General features: G+C 42.5%; 1 protein-coding gene across 5 annotated transcripts; it reads right to left on the bottom strand.

The window, feature by feature from the left end:
* Positions 1-4,586: 4,586 nt before the first annotated feature.
* Positions 4,587-21,458, bottom strand: radx (RPA1 related single stranded DNA binding protein). Of its 5 annotated transcripts, none has more exons than XM_042340793.1 (17): positions 21,445-21,458; positions 19,892-20,550; positions 18,236-18,378; positions 17,659-17,851; positions 17,170-17,278; positions 16,146-16,237; positions 15,907-16,029; positions 14,930-15,037; positions 14,384-14,551; positions 13,358-13,515; positions 12,669-12,862; positions 12,245-12,310; positions 12,053-12,142; positions 10,176-10,273; positions 7,229-7,519; positions 5,523-5,705; positions 4,587-4,939 (listed from the first exon to the last, which is right to left on the bottom strand). In XM_042340793.1, the coding sequence occupies exons 2-17, from the start codon at positions 20,544-20,546 to the stop codon at positions 4,806-4,808; spliced, it is 2,805 nt and encodes a 934-aa protein (XP_042196727.1). In that variant the 5' UTR covers positions 20,547-20,550; positions 21,445-21,458; the 3' UTR covers positions 4,587-4,805. The 5 variants fall into 5 exon arrangements, with proteins under 5 accessions (XP_042196727.1, XP_042196724.1, XP_042196726.1 ...); XM_042340790.1 differs by lacking the exon at positions 21,445-21,458 and adding an exon at positions 21,312-21,379 and having other exon boundaries at positions 19,892-20,641; XM_042340792.1 differs by lacking the exon at positions 21,445-21,458 and adding an exon at positions 21,312-21,374.
* Positions 21,459-21,476: the final 18 nt, after the last annotated feature.

The raw sequence follows: 21,476 nt of genomic DNA, 5'->3' as shown, positions 1-21,476 counted from the left end.
CAGGAACAATAGAGTTTTTTTGAAGAAGGCGGAAAGACCATTATGGCAAAACAAATATAATATGGTACAGGCCAGTTTCACTGAAACAAAACTTGATTCACCACTGAGGCACTTTTATTGCATAATCAATATCGTGACGTCCTCCTGTAATAGAACTATATTGATTAAGCACCATGACAATTAGACAGGATTGTTTAGTCAAGCCCTTTATAAACACAGAAACCCTGCTACAAGGAAGTTATTGTTTGTTTCCTTATATCCAGTCAATGTTGGCCAGAGTTCATGGGGAACACCTGTCCTCTAGTACCTTAACAAGAAAGAACAATCCTATTACTTCTTTATATAAAACAACTGACTAATTTCTCCTCCTATTAATCTTTCTCCGCTGCTTACCCCTCCTCTCCTGAAGGCACTTAAATTAACCTTCAACTGAGGTACGTACAGTTTCTAGGGCCTTGGGACATCCTCCTGACGTGAAAGGCGCTAAACAAATGTAATTTTGTATTGTATTGTACTGTCTATTCCTCTTGACTAGCAAATGACATCGGTAATGCAGGCTTCCAGTGGCTGGAAGAGTTCAGTTGCAGACAGACACCTGAACATAGCTCATCTTTTCCATTACAGGTCAGCCCGCAACAGTGAACCAGCAAAGATAACAGCAAAGATTCCATTTGAGAGTGCTTATAATGTCGTACAACTGTTTTTGTCAAGATACCGAGACAAAAATCCCTTCTTGCTTTGAACCCCGTCATGGGATCTTTCACATGCACCTGAACAGGCAGGTGTGGACACAGGTGGGACATGCTGTGTTAAATCAGCCTCTCCTGTGGGATGTGAGGGAGATAGCCTGTACCATCTTCCCAATCGTTGCTACACCACCAAAGGAGAACGAACTATACAGACCTACCCGGCCCGCACATTCAACATGCAGGGCGATTAACATCTGAAAGAGAAAAATAGGTCAACAGCTTTGTTTTCATGGCCTGGTGCCTGCTTGATCTCGTCAAAAGCATCCTCCAGCCCAATTGTTACAATTGGAATGACAGGCACACTCGAAAACTGGCTCTGACGCAGATTGAGCTGTCCTGGGCTTGATGCTGGCTGCAGTGGTGCGGAGCTTTGCTTTGTGCATCTCCCAGAGGTTAACATTTATTCACCATGTTCTGCAAGTCAATACGTTCTCTGCCCGCCCACCCTCCCATGTTACTGTCTTTTAGGTTGCTGCTGGTCAGAACTAGTCTGGGAATTTCTGAGCGGATCATGAGGCACCATCTTTGTTTATGCTCAGCTGATCTCAGCCAGTTTAATAGAAGCGCTGCTGCAGTTATCTTCTGCAGTTTGAGGGCGATGAAGGGCAATATCGTCGAGGGATCGCATTTCTGGATCATTAGCCCGTGACGCTACTAAAAAGTGTACGTGTATAGAGATAGGGTGAGGACAGGACTGCCTTGTCTGCGATGACCCCTAAATCGCCTCCTAATAGTCCTGATCAGAGCCGAGACATGAAGAATGAATGAAACTTACCCGGGTGCCCATAGAGCCATATGTCAGCATGAGCTAATTGGTCACCCCCTTCAGGACAGATGGGGGAAAATTAAAAATTTAGACCCCCACTCCTCCCCACTACCAAAAAAAATCTGGAATCTCAAAATAAATACTTCTAATTAGAAATTAAGCTCTAGCCTTTGGCTTTGAATAACAAGCCATGGGACACATTGAATCCGGGAAGCACGTGGTTCAGTTCAACAAACCCACTCTGGGATTTAAAAGGCAACAACATTATAGTAATGGAAAAGAACTGACTGTATCTGATAAACACAATATAAGCAAATCCACTTGTAATGTTCATATCTGCCTTTATCTCTTATCTAAATGTATGCACCAATCCTCAGCTTTGAAGTCTCCTTCATAATGTCGTCATCTTGATTCAATGCCATCAAAGTTTCCATGAAATACTCAATCAAGACTGTGATAGGCAGACTGGGATACAGAATGAGTGTTCCACACGTAATATAGATTTATAAGCTGCCCCATAAAACAATAAAGTGCGGTGGTACATGTAAATCAGGAGGTCAAATGTTTGTTCTTGGCTGTGACTTTCAGATGCTGGTGAAATTATGTGAACAGAAGTTAACTCCTTGGGCCTGATTAAAACGAGGGCTTCAATTCTAAATGGTGAACACAATGGGATGAGTGGATGAACCATCCTATATTCACTGTGGATGTTTCCTGGACAAGGATCAATACAAAACGAACTGCGTGACAACTTTTGCACACTTTGGACCATGGACCTTTGAGCCAATCACCTAAAATAAAATAATAATCCTTGCCTGTGATAATGTGCCAAGACACCTCAAAACTCTTCAATTATAATAATAATAATCCTCATCTCAAAGCCTCATATCAAAGTGCTTCACAGAATGCATAGAGTGTGGAGTAAGGAAACTTGCCCAAGGTTTCGCCCTCTGCCTGGAATTGAACTCAGGTCTCTCACTAGCAAAGCGAGTGCTCTAACCACTGAGCTGCTGGACTCCCGAGATAAAGTTAAGATCCTGCTTTACATTAATTCCATTTTGTTGTGGACTGTAAACTATTTACATAATTTGAAAAGTTGTTTCAGTGTTTTGCTCTTTTTTTTTGGTCAGACAGGTGTCCAACCCAAACAGAAACCCATCATCCCGCTTAATAGCATCCACTTACACAGACAATTCCAAGCACGCCAACTACACAAAGAGATGGGCATTATATCGAAAACGACTGTGAAATAAATGACAAATTTTACATAACTCACTCACAAATCGCTACACCTGATTTTCTTTGGAGGTGGGAGGGAAACACCTACAACAATAAAACAATTGCACACTATTAAAAAGCCAAAGTATATTTACTCGCATTGACGCCAGCAGGCAAATTAACAACCAGCATCCCGCTTTTATAAGAATGAATGAGCTCTTTACTGCAAAGTTACTGTATATCTAACAGTTCATTGCTGTAAGAATTTTTACCTCAAGCTTTATGGGTATTTATCGAAAATCAGGCTGCAGATAACATATTTAATTGCACAGTTGTTAGGTCAAACATTACATTACAAGGCGAGAGATCCACAATGTCCACTTTCCTCCATGAGCTCCCATCTTTCTGTTGGTTAAGAGAAGGCAGACAACTACATCAACAACAAAAACAACCTGCCCAACACATGTAGGATAACAGTTCGGAGAGCTTCATAAAGATGGATGTTTAACCTATTTGCCTATTCCTGGTATGAACAAGACTGTTTTGGAGACAAACTATATAAAAAAAACCTAGATAAAATAAACCAGGATCATACCATCAACCTACAGCTTTTCAACCTCGTGAAATAGTCCTTGAAATATTGAGTAAATTTCAGGTAGGAAGAACCCAAACCCTTTTTTTTCTCCAGTGTATTATTGCATAAAGAGTTTTCGTAGGGTGAAGAAACTTACCTGTTGCCAACCATACAGAGGCGCGGGATTTAAAATTACAGAGTGGGGGAAAAAAAAATCAGTCAGCATTTCCTATCATTGTACAGTGAGTCCTGCTGCCATTGCTGGGTGAGAAGATGACATGCTGTCAACGGGCTCCGTGTTGAGTTAGTAGCATGCTGCCCCATTGCGCCAACTTTACTGATAGGAATAAAAATGATACATTAAGAGTTGTTAACAACTACGAGAGCAAACTGTCCTCTGCCTCCAGTACGTTCCATTCGCAATGCGGCAGTCACAGCGAGCACATCATTGTGTACATGAGTACAAGGCAGGACACTGCTGCGATATTGGTCTGATGGCAACAATTAAGCTATGCGTATATTGTGTAATATTGTGCAAATGTATATTAGATCATATATTGTAAGGCGGGGGGAGCTATTCTATCCCTTATTCTTTGAGAAACTGTTTCTTTCCCCAGTTCATCAGCTTGGCTTCACAGAGATTATTGTGCTTAGTAAGCCTTGTTTAACAATTGTTCTTGGTCCATAATCCATTCATTGAGAACACGCCAGTTCTTTTGATAGCGCAGAACAAGGTCACCTTAAAACAGAGGTGCACTGGAAATGATAAAAAAAAGCAATTTGTTTCAGAGCTAATCAGCTTGAAATTTATGGAGTCTGGCAATGTTATACCAGGTCAGCTTTACATAGGATGTCAAGATTCAACAGAATTTGCACATAAACACAACTGCATTTCCCAAATAGTGCTGTCTAATATCAGAAATAGGCAAATAGATAAAACTGAAAACAGACTGAAAAACATGTATAGCGAACATGTGCCGTCTTTTGATTAATGTTTTAAATAAGCATCTAACTCCCTCAGCCAAGACCGATCCAACAGCCAGGGTGGTTATGGAGAAAAGGCATTTGCCTGAGAACTCCTGGCTTTCTTTCTAATTATGGAGGGGAAACATGCCATGAGATTACATTGTGGGGCATTCCACTCTAGGAAACATCTCAGTCTGTAACTGCCACGAGGGAATAAGAACCTCTCTCCATTGTGTTTAAATGCTTTTGCCAATGCTGGTCATTGTGCTGAAAAAAAACAATCATTTCTGTTTTATATTGGATTTAATCCAAAGACTTTATTTCAAACGTTAAAAAAAATTTACAGACAAAATTTGCTGGCACAAATTTGTATTAAATATATATTTTTTTTGTAAAATATAGGGAGATGTTTTACACAAGACACATATTTTCATTCCCATTACCCTATCACACAGGGTATTAAGCATAAAAGTCTCAAAATAAACGTAGAAAGTTCAGAAACTGAAGTGATGTGTTAAAATGTGGTCGGTCCTCAATGATTTCCATCTGACACTCTGTATGTTTTGTTCAAACATACTTCAACTCTGTTCCCACTGTGATGACACATATCTAGGACACATATAAAATGCAGCCCGTCTAGTTCATTGGCTGATTTCACAATCTCCCCTGTAAAGAAAGAGTCAAAATGGACTTAGTACGTGTATTTCATAACAGTACTTTATAAATAAGTCTGAACGCACACAAATAGATATCATCCTGGCTCAGTTGGTAGCACTCTTGTATCTGGGTCTGAAGGTTGTTGGTTCAAGTCTCTCATCAGGACTTGAAGACTCCTAGTCTAAGATGACACTCTTATTACAGTACTGGAGGAGTGCTGAATTGTTGGGGATTGCCCACAAAATATACAGTCAATTCACTTCACAGTATATTCTGTGAAGTGCTTTGAGAGGTCTCGAAGATGTGATAAGGCGGTATATGAAATGCAAGGATTATTATTATTGTTGATATAGAAATGGAATGCTTGAGTAACAATGTACAATATAAAAGCAGAAGTTTAAAGTGCATCACCAAATGAATGGCCCACCTATTTTTATTTAATTCCAAACGCACTCCTGTAAAGAATAGGATAGGGGTCAAACATAGACTAGTTTCTTTCTCAGATCTGGGGTTGGACTGCAATATCAGACACGCGGGCCAAAACAGGGGCTGGCCTTCGGAGTAGGTCAGTACTGAGATCAGCCTGTCTCACCTGGAGTTGGAGGTGTCTGATTTTCTCCATTGACATCTGCGGGCTGGCAAATGTAACCGGTGGCCATAATGGAAGCCAGTGTGTTATCATGAACATCCACAGCTAAGCCTGACACCCGGTGATCCTCGTGGCTCTTCGTGGCTGGAAGAAACATGACGTCCACTGCTAACTGCTGATTGACACCTGTATCAGAAAAGCAATTGTATGTTGATTCTGGGCTCTCTTTGTGTAGCAATTTGGGTGACGGACAGGGGGGGAAGGCCATTTGTTCCATTGTGCCCGCTCTGCCCCAAGCTATTCCATAACACTTTGCATAATCTCCCACAGGAATACACACTTCCTTCAATCGTACAATAGGACAATTATGCAACAGTGCAAATCAAAAGTTGTGATTTGTACAGCCTGGGTCGCCCTCAGCAATTAGTTTGTTTGCCACTCACCTCACATATGCTAAGGAATTTCTGAAGAACATGGGAACCAAAAGTACTTCAGAGCATTCTGAAATACAATCGTGTCCGACTGTGAATAACTCTATGATCCCATATTTACAGGATACCTAGTGTCTTAGAGAGGAGGGATTCTGGGAGGAAGGTGTTGTACATATATATATAGGAGAATATATAATATATAGAGGGAGAAACTAGGCTGAAAGCAGCAGACACAACAGCAGCTTTGTGCCCAGTTATTTCAGCAATCCACTTTGCGAGAGCAGTACAACTGGGAGCTACGATTCTGCTGACTGCTCACATTGCTGTTGAGCGGAGCAGAGCTTCACGCACTGCTGCTCAAATTCAATTAATACTTGCATGGGGCTGCTCAGCTGTTTTCAGACTCTAAGTACCTCCTAAAAGCCAACGACAAAACGCCACGTCCCCTTTGTAGCTCTGTCGGCTCCCGTGGCGCAAACTCGCCTCGGAAGGACGTTTTTTCAGTCTCTGGCCCGCCATGTTTTTTTTAAACACACACGACATGGTTCTCATTCATCAAATGATGCCAATCTATTCAGTACTCTTGTGATAAACATGGCACTTTAACATCTAATGTTAGAAGGCTTATTTAACATGTGAACAGCAGTATATAGACTGAGGTTAGGTAACAATGTTATTCAAAGCCCACACTTAGATTGTACCATTGCCCGATTGCACAGTTACTGACTTGTATTGTTACTGCCATATACCTGGAGCCTGTGGTTTCAGCATAGCTGCCAAAAGAGACTGTGGACTTTATGGTAGATCTACACACTGTACGATATCCTGACCCACCCTTGCCCCTCAATGTAGAATTTTGCTGCAAAGTAAATGGAGGAAGATTCTATCAGCACCCTGAGACATCCTCCCGACGTGAAACGGGCTATACGAATGTAATTTTATATTGCGTCCTCATCAGCCTCTGGGCATGCATTCACGTGTGCCAGCCATTTTGTGATTATTGAAGCTGTATTATCTTATTGTGTCTTTACCTCTCTCTCCACCCCACCCCCATTCCATTTATTCAGCGGAACCATGGATTTACTAGATTACCACACATTTATGTGGCTTTTTCCACCAGAACAAGTGCAGAACACGAGTCATATCAAAACTTACAGCAATACTGACTTACAAGCGAAGTGAAGGTTATAAGCCAAGATACTATAATGGCAATTGTGTGTCCATTGCCAAGGTGTTAAATCAGGGTTGCACATTTTTAACAGGTTTGCCTTTACATACCAACAATGGTCACACTGTAGTATCCAGTGTCGTAGGCAGGGCTGAAGCTCTGAATGTCTCTGTTGCATTCTGTTGTGCCTGGCGTATAGACCTCAGGCTGCAGATTGTACTGCTGCATCAGGAAGTCTCTATCTTTGTAGTCGAATTTACGTGGAACGCTCTCGGGAAGTAGCTGACCAAAGTTTAAGTACTCGGGCAAGTGCTGTGTGATCTCTTGCCACGTAGGGCTTTTCCACGTGGCTCTGGAAAGGTCAATAGCAGCCGCCTGCGTCTCCTGTCTGTCACTTGGCCCTGTTAAGTTCAAACATAATTTATTAAGGATAAGCACGATGCACGAATCCCGACTTAATTTGCTCCAAGTGTCCCAGTGAGTATCCAAAATGTCATTCATCTGCATATCAAAGTAAAATAGTAAGATATGACAACATATAACATGTGATGTCAATTACAGGCCCAGCAATTGGCTGCCAAACCACTTGGAATCACACCATTATGTAGCATCACACAAAAGCTTTGTGCTTTCAACTCCCATGTCTTCTTCAATCCTTTTATCTACGTCACATGCTGCCTGCACGCTTGCTGCAAAACCTCAGAATAACAATACGTTGCAAAGAACAATTGCATGGCAGAGTTGAAACTTGGAGGAGTTTCTCAACTGTTAGTGCCCCAATGGGATCTGTTCTTATCGAAGCTGCACAACCATATCATTTGATTCCCAGCCTTCTAATCCGTATGCACTAAATCATTATTAACTCTTCCACTCCCCCCACCCCCTTACACCCCGTTATAATTGCGGTAATCAGGCTGGGCATGTGAATGGGGGTGAAGGACCATTGCAATCTCACTTCCTTGAAATCTCAAGCAGGAAGTGGAAATGAAGTGATGTACGTAATTGCAGCGGGAATGTGACATGTTGCTAAATATTTCTCACATGGTCATCTCATATTTATCAACTTGTCATGTTGCAACACGATACGTCATTAAATCAATTACAACCACAGGAATGTTCAGTATCGTTGTCCTGTATCCGTCACTGACATAAAACATTGGAGTCAATGCAAATGACCAAGCTTAGAATCAACTGCAAGGATTATTATTGCTATTACATTATTAACTGACATGATTGCTGGTAAGATCCCCACTTTGCCAATGCTACACTTGTTTTCTTCTCAATAGTAGGCATTTCTTTACTAGTCACAAGCAGAATTACATTGGTTATTTCGAATGTCTTTTCAGAAAACTCAAATGCATTGAAACTTTACTCAAAACTGTAACTCCACAGATTTCCTCCACTTCATGGTTTAATCAGTCTAAGCTGAAACTCAGCTGCAATACTGGAGAAGAGAGCTGCATTGCCAGAAGAACATTAAACTGATATGAACCATTAAACTGAGGCCCCATCTGTCTGGCATTCAGATAGACAGACCCTAAAGATCCCATGACACTATTTGAAAAGAAAGAATGGAGTTTTATTTGGTATCGTGGCCAACAGCTCATCAGTTTGATAGGCCAATTGTCTTTGAGACATTTACTGGATGTGACAAGGTTCTGTGACAACGTTTGTTCTTTTGTATTTCTTTTATTGATTTGAATCAATCAATCAATCAATCAATCAATCAATCAATCAATGTCTTCTGGAATAACAAATACGATAAACCCTTTTTTTGCATGACAAAGCAGAATCGTGTCCACCAATAAAACTTTGTATTACGTTTAAACTAGCCAAAGATTCACAGTGACAGTAAACTGTGATCAGCCACTTTTGGGGTTAACACACCCCTCAAGACTCACACATGTTTGCAGGGTGTCCTCTCCCGCACTAGGCTCTGTGACCCTATCACCCCCATCCTTGCCCAACTCCACTGGCTTCTCATCACACAGAGGATACAGTTCAAGATCCTGGTCCTCACCTTCAAAGCCTCCATGGCCAACCTCTCCGACCTCCTAAACCCCTACCATCCTGTTCGCTCCCTCCGCTCAGTGGGCTCTGGCCTGCTTCACGTCCCCCGCTTTGCTCACCCCACTATCGGTGGGCAGACCTTCCGCCACTCTACACCCACCCTCTGGAACTCCATCCTGCAGTCCCTCCATTTTGCCTCCTCCCTCGCCACCTTCAAGACCCACCTCAAGACCCTCCTCTTCGACCGTGCTTTCAATCTCCCTGCATCCCCCACCCTGACCCTCAGCTCGAGTCCAAAACTCTTTCTGTCCAGCGCCTTGGGACATCCTCCCGACGTGAAAGGCGCTATACAAATGTAATTTTGTTGTAGTTGTATAATAGGCACTTAGGTGAGCTACCAGAAGGGTGTTCCGTGCTTATGAAACTGTACACCCACACAAAAAAAAGGAGTCAAAAACACATTCAAGAGAGGGGCAGGGAAGGGAAATATAACAGAGGGAAAAAAAATCTTCTCATAGTTCCTGAGCTGCAACAAAGGCTGTAAATTCTTTCTGCTGCAATGTGCGACAATAGTATGCAATGGTCACTATCTCCTCACACTGCACTCTTGAGTCCTGCTGGGTGTATCGAGACAGCAACGAGACAACAGCACACCCGAGTGGCTAACTTTGCTGTTCCTGAAAACAGCATCAAACAAACCCTCTTTCTCTGGCAAAGGAAAGTGCACTAACTCTCCCGACACTCACACATATGGGTCTTCACCCAGCAACCCCTCCCCCACCCCCACCCCGGTCTTATAACACAATGACAGTTTCCCTAAAGTGTTCTCTTTTCCCCGGTGAAATCAACCGAATGGCAAACACAGCAGCTTGAGGCAGAGCAGAAGATACAACCCATCTTAACCACGCATCACTGAAGAGAGGCACAAACTGCATGTTGCCAATAATAACAACACAATACGAAAGGTCTCTGAGACACGACACAAGAATCCATCTGCTGAGAGAATACTCTGTGTCCTCGGAGTGGTTTAAAGAGCTCATGTTATACCTGCATTGTCTGCAACCAGTTCTTCTGACTGCTCTATGAATCTTGTGGTGTCCGTTGGAACTTCAGCCTCTTGCGAATGTTCACGTGTTGCCTTTAACCTGCCAACAAAATAGGTTATGATTAAGATGTATATAAGACGTTAAACCATGTGGTCCCATCTGCCAGTTCAGGTGGATGTTAAATATCCCATGGCGCTATTCGAAAAGAGAAGGGCGTTTCTCTCTCCCGGTGTCGTGGCCAACAATCCCCCAAATAAAATTGGTTACTCACTCCATGGCTGTTGTTGGGACACTGCTGTGCGCAAACTGACTGCCGGGTTTGCCTGCAAAATTCACAGTCAACCCACTTTACAGCAGTATATCCTATGAAGCGCTTTGAGATGTCTGGACCACGTGATAAGGCATAATATCAAATGTAAGGACTATTATTAACTGAAGAAAATATTGTCAATATTAAAAGTCTGTATTTGAGAATTTGACGCTTGCTGCATGTGTCGTGCTCGCAATTTCATGAGATTGCGGCGTTGCTTTCTAGATTGTGCACGCTTTCTAAACTGTCAGCTTTTGCTGTACGCACTTCAGCAGTTAAACCAGATTTGATTTGCCGGGTGGGAAGGAAATAAAAAGACTGACTGCAGTGTAACAACTCCAATATAGTTGTGGCATATTCATTTCCCTCAAGCCCGGAAAATTTCCGCAGCTCCCTGAATAAAAAAAAACACAGGAGCTTCGGTTGGCAAGTTTCCATAAGAGGCACTTTTGTCAGATTTACGAAACACCAACACCTTCGGGAATCGGTGCTTTAAACATCATGTCCCTGGTTCACCCGCAGTGAGTGAATTTCAAAAACATAGGAGTGGCTCCTCTGTACACTACATTCATTGATGGTGAAACAGTACACAGATGAAGAAATACATAAGAGAGAAATTGTGTAATCCTTATGGACGATGTACATTTACAGACCCCATGGGCACATCATCTGGTTTTGCTCTGAACAGCACTGAAACATGCAGTGATGACTGCAGCCTTCAGTGTAGATGGTGTTAGGTTTAGAATGCCCAAATTTCAGACATTTAGGGCAATTTGCTCGCTCTAATCTATATGCAACAATGTTCTCTCGATGTGAAAGGTGCTATGCAAATGTAATTTGTTGTGGTTGTTGTCTGCGCTGTATCTGATCAGGATTATACCGGGGTTATCTTAGAACTCAAATGTTTAAATTAATCTTAAATGAGACTGAATAACTATATGCATGGTTGGGGGGGCGGTGGGGAAATAGCAACACAACATAGTTTGAAGGCACACTTGTTGAGAGGCAGAATCATGATCTTATTCTCAGCCACTGTAATGATCAGGTTTACTGTACGGCAACAGTCGTGTTCAGACACCAGCCCATTTCCTACAGTCCTGGATTGATCAGGAACAGGACTGGCTGCATTCCACAAATAATCTTCCCCAGGTTTCAGCAAACTGATTGTCTCCGCACATGCCATTCCAGACACAAGGAAGGAAATTTCCATATGACATACATAGGTGGAACGCTATCTGGTTTAGATACTCTTAAGCCAGGGTTTTGGCTACATGATGTCCACGTTTCTCAATAAATAATAATTCTCAATAAAAATATTGCGCACGCAAACAGCCAACACAAAAATTCATACAAATTTCGAAACAATAATACAACCAGCAACGAGTATCTGTCCTCTGTGTGCGTCTGATCTCACAGTCCGTCTTAATCTGGAAGCCGTTTTTAAAACAATGTAGTTCAGAAAACAACTTGGACTCCAAATTAAGGACAGAACTTTAAGACGAAATGGTCTTGCCGGCTAAGACCAGCTGGAATTTCGGGCCCGATATACTAAATTTAATCTGACAAACCTGATCGCCAGCGGTGTCTTCTTTTGGTTCCTGTTCTTCTTCGATTTCTTCTTCTGTGATTCCAGCTTCTTCGGATCAGGTAACTCCTGTCTTTAAACATTGGGCAGCAAAGCACTTTCTGTCAGCAAGGAGTAAATCTGCAAATAAGCCGTGATCAATTCAAACCCTACGATGATTACAATGGACACTTACCTGACCTGCCTGCGTGCAGGTAAATTATAATTAACCCTTTTCAAATTCCTCAAAGAGTATCTTCGCCTGAAAACGAGAAGATGCGAGAATGAAGATGAAAAGAAAACAAATGGAAATACTGTTTTATTTTTATTGACTGGTAGAAAGCCACAGGTCCCATCACTTTCACACCATTTATCAAAAGTTAACAGCGGGAATCCCACTAAATTGTGTTAAGACCAGAATGTGAATCACACTCTTTTTTCCGAATAGTTTTTGTGTTAAGAAAAAACTGACATCACTTTGCGCTAATGTATTCTGGGTCGATGTTAAAATGGGAATGATTTAATCCACTAGCTGGTGTCACTAACTGAAGCACACTCAATGCCAAGTACATGACTCCAATATTACATCCCTAAACGGCTGTTTGACCCCAGTGTAATACCTTAACACATAGGAGCTCAGAACTGGACAGGATGGATTTGTCGTCTTCTTCACTGGTCTCGGTTCAAGTTCCTCTGTCGACTGGCTACAAACAATTTGTTCCTTCGGTCCAGCAGGCTCGGACAATAATCCTGGCAAAGCTCTGTCTTTCGGAGGCAGTAGATTGACCCCCTGGTCAGGCCTGCCTTCCGATCTCTGGTCATGACAAGTAGATTACAAGATGTTAAAAAGTTACTCAAAGCATGGAGAGGTTATTTGTTTGCGTACACGTTGGGCATTTTATCTGTGATCCAGTTACCACTAACAGACTGAGAGCATATTGAGTGCTGCACTCTCCATCATCCCAGTTTGTGCACAACATGGATAATTACAGGGATACATGAAGAAGCAAATACAATACAATTTACAATTATACAGCGCCTTTCACATTGGGAGGACATTTCAAAGGGTTTCACGCTGCTGGGCAGACCTATCGAGCTGGGGAGTGGGAGCTAATGAGGACGGGGAGGGGAAAGATAACTAAAAGGGAAGTCTTGAGGGGCTTTAAACTTAAAAGAGCGAGCGAGACAGAGTGAGTAAATCGGAAGGATTATCTATAAATGTATTATGTGGGTTATATCTTGAGGCATGCACCAACTCTCAGATGAGTGTGCATTTACAGTGCTGTACATATTACTGTCGACTAAGTACCTGCACTGGTTCTGCACTCAAACTCTGAGTTGAGTCTGAGTGACTGACGTATTGAACAGCACCAATGACTCCCTGGATTAAGATCCGTTTGTGCTCTCGATAGTGCAGTTTCTCGATCTCTTTCTTCAGCTCATTTGTGGAGGTCAGGAAAGTCTCAGCTGTGGAAAGATATTTTTAAAAAAATGCATTGTCCACGACAAATAAAGCATGAAACATAAATGTAAGCCAAGTACTTAATAAGGTACAAGGATTATTCTGCAGATCTCACGAGGTTTGACCCGTCTGATTTCATCTGTCCAGAATACCAACCCAACCAACTATCCACTACAACATCAAGCTGTATCTTAAATGAGTTCAATGTTGTGCCTTCAACCACCTTTAATCTTGCTGTCGATTATCTTTTGTGTAAATGAATCCTTCCTGTTGTTTACCCTATACAATATGTCACTCCACTGTGCAGTAAATCATGTGAATTGCTTTGAGATGTTCGTCCTCCTGACGTGAAAGGCGCTATACCAAAGGCAAGAATTATTATTCTATCTGATCTGGCTTTCCTCACCACTTGATAGCACCATTCTGATTTACTCTGGAGTCCAGGCAGCTACATTTGCTCATGTCACTCACTGATGACATTCACTTGAACTTCCAATGTCACCACTGCAGACCAAGGAACTATCTGCTGGCAGCAACATGTTTATGAGATAGCCTGAATAAATTGGTGCGAGGGACAAATATGAGAGTATATACAGTGCAGACTCGATTTGACACAGCGCAATTCATGCCAGGAGGACGTCTCAAAACAAGTATCACATGCAAGGATTATTATTAAGTGCTGAGTCTCATTCTTTTGACTTAACTCACTCACCCTGCAAGCACTCAGGGGAAGCTAACTCTTGTATGTCTTGTACCCAGGTTACACACATCTCTTTTGGGCTTTGTAAGATTCTGATGGAAATCTGTGATCGCTCCGTGGCTGAATTTATATGACAAGCAAGACTCACGAGGGAGGATCAGTGGAGTTCTTACCTGCAGCGTTTTTACAGTATTCAGAAAAGGTAGCAGGGACTGGTGGGAATGAGAAGTATCCGCCAACTTTGCACTTGCTCAGCATCTCCTTCTCTCGCTGCCCTTTAATCCACTGAATAAAATGCTTCACCTGTGGGTTCCACGTGTATGGCTGGCCTTTGTGACACCCTGAGGATTATCAAGAGATACAATAAAGGCTGAGTGGACCTCAGTGCAACTCCAGCGCTGACCTCTGAAGAACAATGATTAAAGTCACCGTGAACGGAGGCACAAAGTTTTTCCTCAGCCAAATGGATGTTTTTTGTGAGACTCGAAAATAACGTGCGATACTGCAGGACATTCTTAGAATCATTTGAATTTCAAGTATCAACCCTGCGATCTTCAAATAATACATGGTCGCGCGGAAGAAAAACCCTTTGCAGAATTGTTACAGGTTTTCTGGGTCCTTGACTCATTTCTAACCCAGCGTTTGAAAAACATTAATCGAGCAGCCAAGGACCTCGCAATGATTCGACCAGCGCTGTATGAAGCGCTCTGCAATCTCACCTGTGATGAATATTTGACTTTCGTTGGAGGTTGTGAGATAGGGGCTGTTGGTTCTGCTGGAAAGGTTTTCTCGAACGACTCTCATCTGCGTGCACACCAGATAGGTCACTGCGAGGAAGAAGCATTTGCAAGCACGGAAGGAGCGGTTACCATTCCAGATTGCATTTTGTACTGACCACTAGATCTTGCTGATCACAGGATTTTAATCTTTAAGTGATTATGTCATCGGGCAATGGAGTTTAGCCATCACCATTTATGCAGCAGGAACTATCCACACATTCACACTGCGCATTCACACTGTGTAAAACCGTGGCGGGAGTGATTGTAAGGAACGAGCAATCCAGATTACAACACGTGACCGTGTAAAGTGGACAAAAATCTTTAGAGATTATTTACTTGTATCGCTCGCAAAACACTATGTCACGTATTCTCCAGTTTAATTTTAAAAAAGTTTTAGTTTGTTCCAATATGTTTCGAGAGGGTGAAAGTACAGCAAACGTTACGAAGACAACACTGTAATGACGGCTGATTATTATTAGGTGTGATACAAAATCCCCACAAAACCAAGAAACAAATGTAGTTACATTGGCCTCATTACAATAGAAATTAAAGAGGAGTCTCTGTGACATAAGACCCTGAGGCACCATACTCCACATGGTTCCATCTTAGTGATGGGCGGAAGCTAAACATGGTTCTGCTCAGGCTGCTCTTGCACGCGCTCTGGTGGCCATCTCAGACCAGCATTGCCGAAGGTTAAAAGCCACCTTGCAAGCCCAACCACTCACCCTATGCGGTTAAACCTGCTACGATTCAAAATCAAGAGAACAAGGAAGGAATTTGAGGGGTTAGCGCCTCTAAAATAAATTTATTAAGGTTGAAATTCATCATGTTTGATGCTTTAAATGACTTATATGTGTAATGTACATCGTGCACTCTATTCTGATCTGTCAATACTCGAAGGGAAAGACGCCATTTACTTGGATGGATGTGTTCGAAGGTTTCTGGCTGGGAAGTTGAGAAGAGCTCGAGGATGAAAGGTTGATCACTGCTGCCATCCACCACGTGAACCCAACGGTACAGAAAGAAATCTTCGCTGTCGGCTGCAGCACAGAAAAGGGGAAAGAAATTACAACTAAAATACAAGTGCAAGGCAACATGCAACATTCACCAACGCTGAACTGACAGCTCTCTGTCCACAAACATTTTGAAAGATTACCTTTTTTCCTAAGTCGCTCACAGCGTCCCACAAATGTGACAAGCCCGATGATATCACATGTGTAAGCGTGGGGGAGTTTTTCCAACTCCAGTCTAATGGGACAGATTAATAGGATTAACAAATTAACATTAGCTGAATAAAAAAAACGTAAAATGATCACAGGTTAAAAAAAAAATAACAGCATTTTTTTGGGGAGTGGGGCTGATCAAATTTGTGTTCATGAAGGTTATGAAATGCTACCAGTAACTGAATATCAGTTTTGGGCTGTTCCTTGTCAGAAATAATTTAGGAAGACGCAGAGTAAAGCTCCTCTACTCTGGTTCATCGACAAAACACATGGTCACTACACTTTATAGTAAATCCTGTGAACCGCTTTGAGACATCCTCCCGATATGAAAGGTGTTATTAGCAAATCCAAGGATCACTATTATTATTACTGCTATTCACAGACAGCTGAGGTATATCTATATGTGTGATTTTATATTATAAAATTTTATATTATAAATATTTTATATTATAAAATCATTGACATATAAAATTCCTATGTGACTGTACAATGTGTAGGAATCAAAAGTGTACAAGAATTTTTTTTACTACCGGTTAGAATCATCATTTACTAAAGGACAAATCTGGAATTAACAGTAAAAATCAGGACATTACAATGAAAATACAAGAGGAAAGTACGAATTGTAAACAGAACAACATCCTGACCAGGGATAACATATTGACTAAACAAATAGCTATATCACAGTCAGGTGTGCGAGGATGATAAATACTCCTTAGTGAGACTGACTGATACCCTTTGGTTGAAAGGGTTATTGTGTTACAATATAGATTTCCACTTCTAATGCTTCCCCTATTTTGCCTGCTAGCTAATGATGCAATATTATTCCAAAATAAGCGTATGTTTTTATAAGAGAATAAAGATAGCACAGACCACACAGCACAGCACAAAAGTTAGCAGAACTAGAAAAGCATTGTTTTGGGACATTGAACTAACAAGACTCTAGGCCTGGGATTGTACCTCGAAATGAAGTTATATTTGACTTCAGGCAATTCCCACTCTGGTTTGATTTGCTCCGCTGGCACAATCTGAAGTACAGTGCAGAGATGCTGAGGGTTCAGGGAAATCTCTGTAACACACAATGCTCAGCAGAATATTAACATATACAATACAGCAAAGCCCCCCCCATAAAACAGGCATATTTCCACAAAATCTGTATTCCCCATCACCAGTGATGGCTCAAATCTGTTCTTTATCTAATTACCTCAGCTGAGGTACAAGTATCATTATAATAATAATAATCCTTGCATTTGATATAGAGTTTTAGCACAGCTTCGAGACATCTCAAAGCGCTTCACAGAATAATACACTGTAAAGAGAATTGACTGCATATCTTGCAGGCATTAATGCCTTCTGTTTTACTCTCACTCCTTATAACGTCATCTCAATGGCACATCAGAAGCCTCAGCCAACACTAACTGTATGGAAGTACCGGAACAGGATTCTCACCTATTGTCCTGAAACTCTTCATCTGTGGGTCAAATGGAGTTGCCCACGTCCTCTTCTGGTAACTCGGCTTTACAGCGTAGCGATGAAGCAGAAGCACTGTGCCAATGTTTAGGGACTGGTACCATTCAGGGCACAGGGAGTTCCACAGGACCATAGGCATCATACCGGACTTGTCTGCTACTTCAAAATAGGCCTACAATACAAGCCAAAATAGGCCCTCACTCACGGTAAAGTGCACAGGGCACACAGCGCAGTACTCTGCAGTTCCAGCTTATTACTCTGAATCACTAAAAATTTACAAACAATCACTAACGACTTCCTAGGAAAAGCACAGCTCGAAACAAAGACCTTCTTCTGCAGAAGGACTGACTGGCAATAAATGAAAATAATTGAATTTTTTCAGACACCTTTTTTTTGTCAGAACTTGCAAAAAAAGTTCGCGCACCAGATGTTTTCATTTGCTGAGGAACCGTGAAGGATTCTCCGCTGAGAAGCGTCTATCCCGAAGCGAATGACCAATCTTGTTTGGGAGAAACTCCCTTGAAACAAACTATGGGGTAGTTCCGCAGTCACTGACCTGAATTGGGCAATTAATCTTCGTGGTGATTCTTCCATAATATCGTAACCTGGACTTGTGCATTATCCGTACCAGAAGACGCGGGAAATCCAAGTTATTTCTCCAGGTCATCATCAACCCTTGTAGGGTAATGAGTCCAGAAACTATCAGGAAGGAATCAGCGGAAAATATTGACTGTTCCCACAACAAATGTGATTACAGTATGGTCCCACAGAATATATATTTTTTAAATCTTCCAATTAGATTCAAAGCTTCAACAGATCAAAGAGGTGACACAAGATAATAATTAATAATCCTTGCATTGGATATAGCGCCTTATCACATCTTCGAGACGTCTCAATAGCGCTTCACAGAATATACTGTAAAATGAATTCACTGTATATTTTGTGGGCGTAACGCAGCAGCCAATTGCGCACAGCAGTGTCCCACAAATAGTTGTGGATTGAGTAACCAATTTTTAAATTTTTTTTTAAAAAAGGATTATTACCCTCAGAAAAGCAATTCGCCAATCGACTAATGACTGAGTTGCTACTTACTGCAAGGTAAGCAGAGGCATGTGGAGTAAGCAAACTTGCCTAACGTTTCACTCTGACGGGAATCGAACCCAGGTCTCTCGCTTGCGAAGCGAGTTCTCTAACTACTGAGCTACTGGAGATATTTCCACCCAGTTCATTTGTGGAGCAAAATGTTAAGTTTTCATATTGCGAATACATTTTCTGGCAGACTCCCAATTCAGTCTATAATGGAGGTGGAAAAAAGATCCCCTTTATAAAGACCTCCTGGTTAACCCCCCAATATTCTGTCGATCCAAAGTAAACCTGATCTTAATTATTTTGGATATTGCTTTGGCGCAATTTGGCTGCCACGTTCATCCACAAAATGCACAATCACTACACTTCTCAGTATATCCTGTGAAGTGTTTGATATGCCCTCCTGACGCGAAAGGCACTTTATGAAAAGCACAGACTATTATTAAATGTGGTTGTACAGAGATGTAAGCTACAAGGAACATAGAACAACAACAACTTGCACTTATATAGTGCCCTCCACGCAGGGCAGCATCTCAGAACGCTAAACGTTGGCGGAGCCTGAACAAGCGAAGGTAATTCAGCTCATGAAGCCAATTCCAAGTCACTGTATCAGCAAGGAGAATAAACATTAACATCACTTCTTCTCCAGTCTCTTGGTCCACCTTTAGAGCCTGGAGTTCAAGTGAAACTTTAGCAGAATAATAATAATCCTTGCATTTAATAATAATCCCTCCAAAACAAAACAATAATAAATTGATCATTTTCAGTCCACGACTGTTTGTGGGACATTGCTGTGCGCAATTGGCTGCCGCGTTCGCCCACAAATATACAGTCAATTCACTTTACAGTGTGTTCTGTGAAGCGCTTTGGGATGTCCTCCTGACATGAAAAACGCTATATCAAATGCAAGGATTATTATTATTATATATTAATATAGAGCTGTATCATGTCATCGAGATGTTTCACGCAATTCACTTTACAATATATACAGTAAAGTGGGTTTGACTCTGTATATAGTGGGCGCAGCGCAACGGGCAATTGTGCACAGCAACACGATTGCAAAGAATAACATTCTCTTGAATGTGTAAAGAGCGGAACCTCACAGGGCTCTAAAGAAAGACCTTACCGTTAACTTGAACATCTGGGGCAAGAGGTCTGTTTGCATTCCACTTTCCACCGTGGGGGTCATTGTTATTCCACAGGGGTAAATAATGAGTCCTTCCACCTTTCAATGGGGTTTCCAACTGCAATGTGTTCAGGATGTCCCTTCCCCTCTGAGTTGCAGTGAGATTGTAAGGAGAGGCCCTGGTCTGGTTGGAGATGTTTCTCAACACGGAAAGAGAATCTTCACCGCCTCCCAACTCCAGTGCCTCGACCTGCAGGAAGCAATGGCTCAACCTCATCTCTTCGTACACCAGACTGCAGCGGGTAATGCGGATGTGGGAGCCGGCTCTCAGGGCGTTCCTGTACACCAAGCAGTTCAGGTCAGGAGCCAGGTGAGCCTTGGCCTGACAGGCCCCATCGGTCAGAGTCACGTCGTAAAGGTAAGAGGGCTGCGGTTCGGGGCCGCTGCTCTCCCTGACGGCCGTCTCTCCCAAGTACCTCTCCACGGCCCAAACCACCAAGGGCTCAGAGGGGTCTGGGACCACGGACCTGCAGGTCGCGCCAGTGACCAACTGATGAAAAAGATCCGAAAGGACTGAGGCATCTCCCCGGTGACGGGCGCCAACGCCCTCGGCACTGGTGCCCGGGGCGGGTCTGTCACATCTCCCGGCCGACATCTCCCTGATTGGCGGTGTTTAAAAACAAAACGATGGCAGTGTTACTGTAACCCTTTGTGCAGTAGCCAGCGATGGCAACATTACTGTAACACGCTCTGTAAACAAAATAAAAGAGACTGTGGGATCCCGGTCCTGTTCGTAAATGTAACCAAAGCGGATTAGCCGGTCGGGATTCGTCTCCGAAAACCCCCCCCCAATTGCCCTGTTCAATAATCGTCAATGAAATAAGGCCACAAAAAACGTTACAAAACGTTGCCCGCCCCTCCCCCCCCCCAAAAAAATAATAAATTCAACGAAATTGAAATAAAAACAACAACCCCCCCTCACCGGATTAAAAAAATGACCTGATTCTAAATAACAACAATGATATTACACAGAATTATTATTTGTGACCCCCCCCAAAAAAAATTAAAACAAAAACAAAACGATTGAGAAGGGTTTGGGGGAAAAGGAGAAGTACGTTAAAAGCAGAAACAGGTTGTGTGTGTGTGTGTGTGGGGGGGGGGGGGGGGGGGGGGGGATGGAGAGGGGGGGAAGGGGATGGGGGGGGGGGGGGGTAAAAACACATTTTACCCCCCCCCCACTCACCCCAAATAATTCATTTATTCTCCCAGATCCAGAACGATTTGGGTGTTGGGGTGAGAGAAGTAGAAGTAGAAGAAGAGAAAAGAAATTCCCCCCCCAACCCCCCCCCCAAAAAAAAATAATAATTCTAATTAATTAATCTCCTTAAAAAGATTGCCCCCCCCCCCCCACCACACTCACAGCCATGTCAGTCACAGGCCTCTGAAACCAGACGTTTGTGTGTGTGTGTGTGTGTGTGTTTTTTTCCTCCACCTCCTTTGAAAAGAAGAAGAAGAAAATGACACAGGAACCAATAGCCACAGATATCACTCACTAAATAAAACCCCTTCCAGCCCCAGTCACCCA

The sequence above is a fragment of the Callorhinchus milii genome, unplaced genomic scaffold, assembly GCF_018977255.1.
Source record: "Callorhinchus milii isolate IMCB2004 unplaced genomic scaffold, IMCB_Cmil_1.0 Scaffold15, whole genome shotgun sequence".
Taxonomy (NCBI): domain Eukaryota; kingdom Metazoa; phylum Chordata; class Chondrichthyes; order Chimaeriformes; family Callorhinchidae; genus Callorhinchus; species Callorhinchus milii.
Note: the sequence above shows the minus strand (reverse complement) of the source record. Positions and strands in the feature narration are given on the sequence as shown.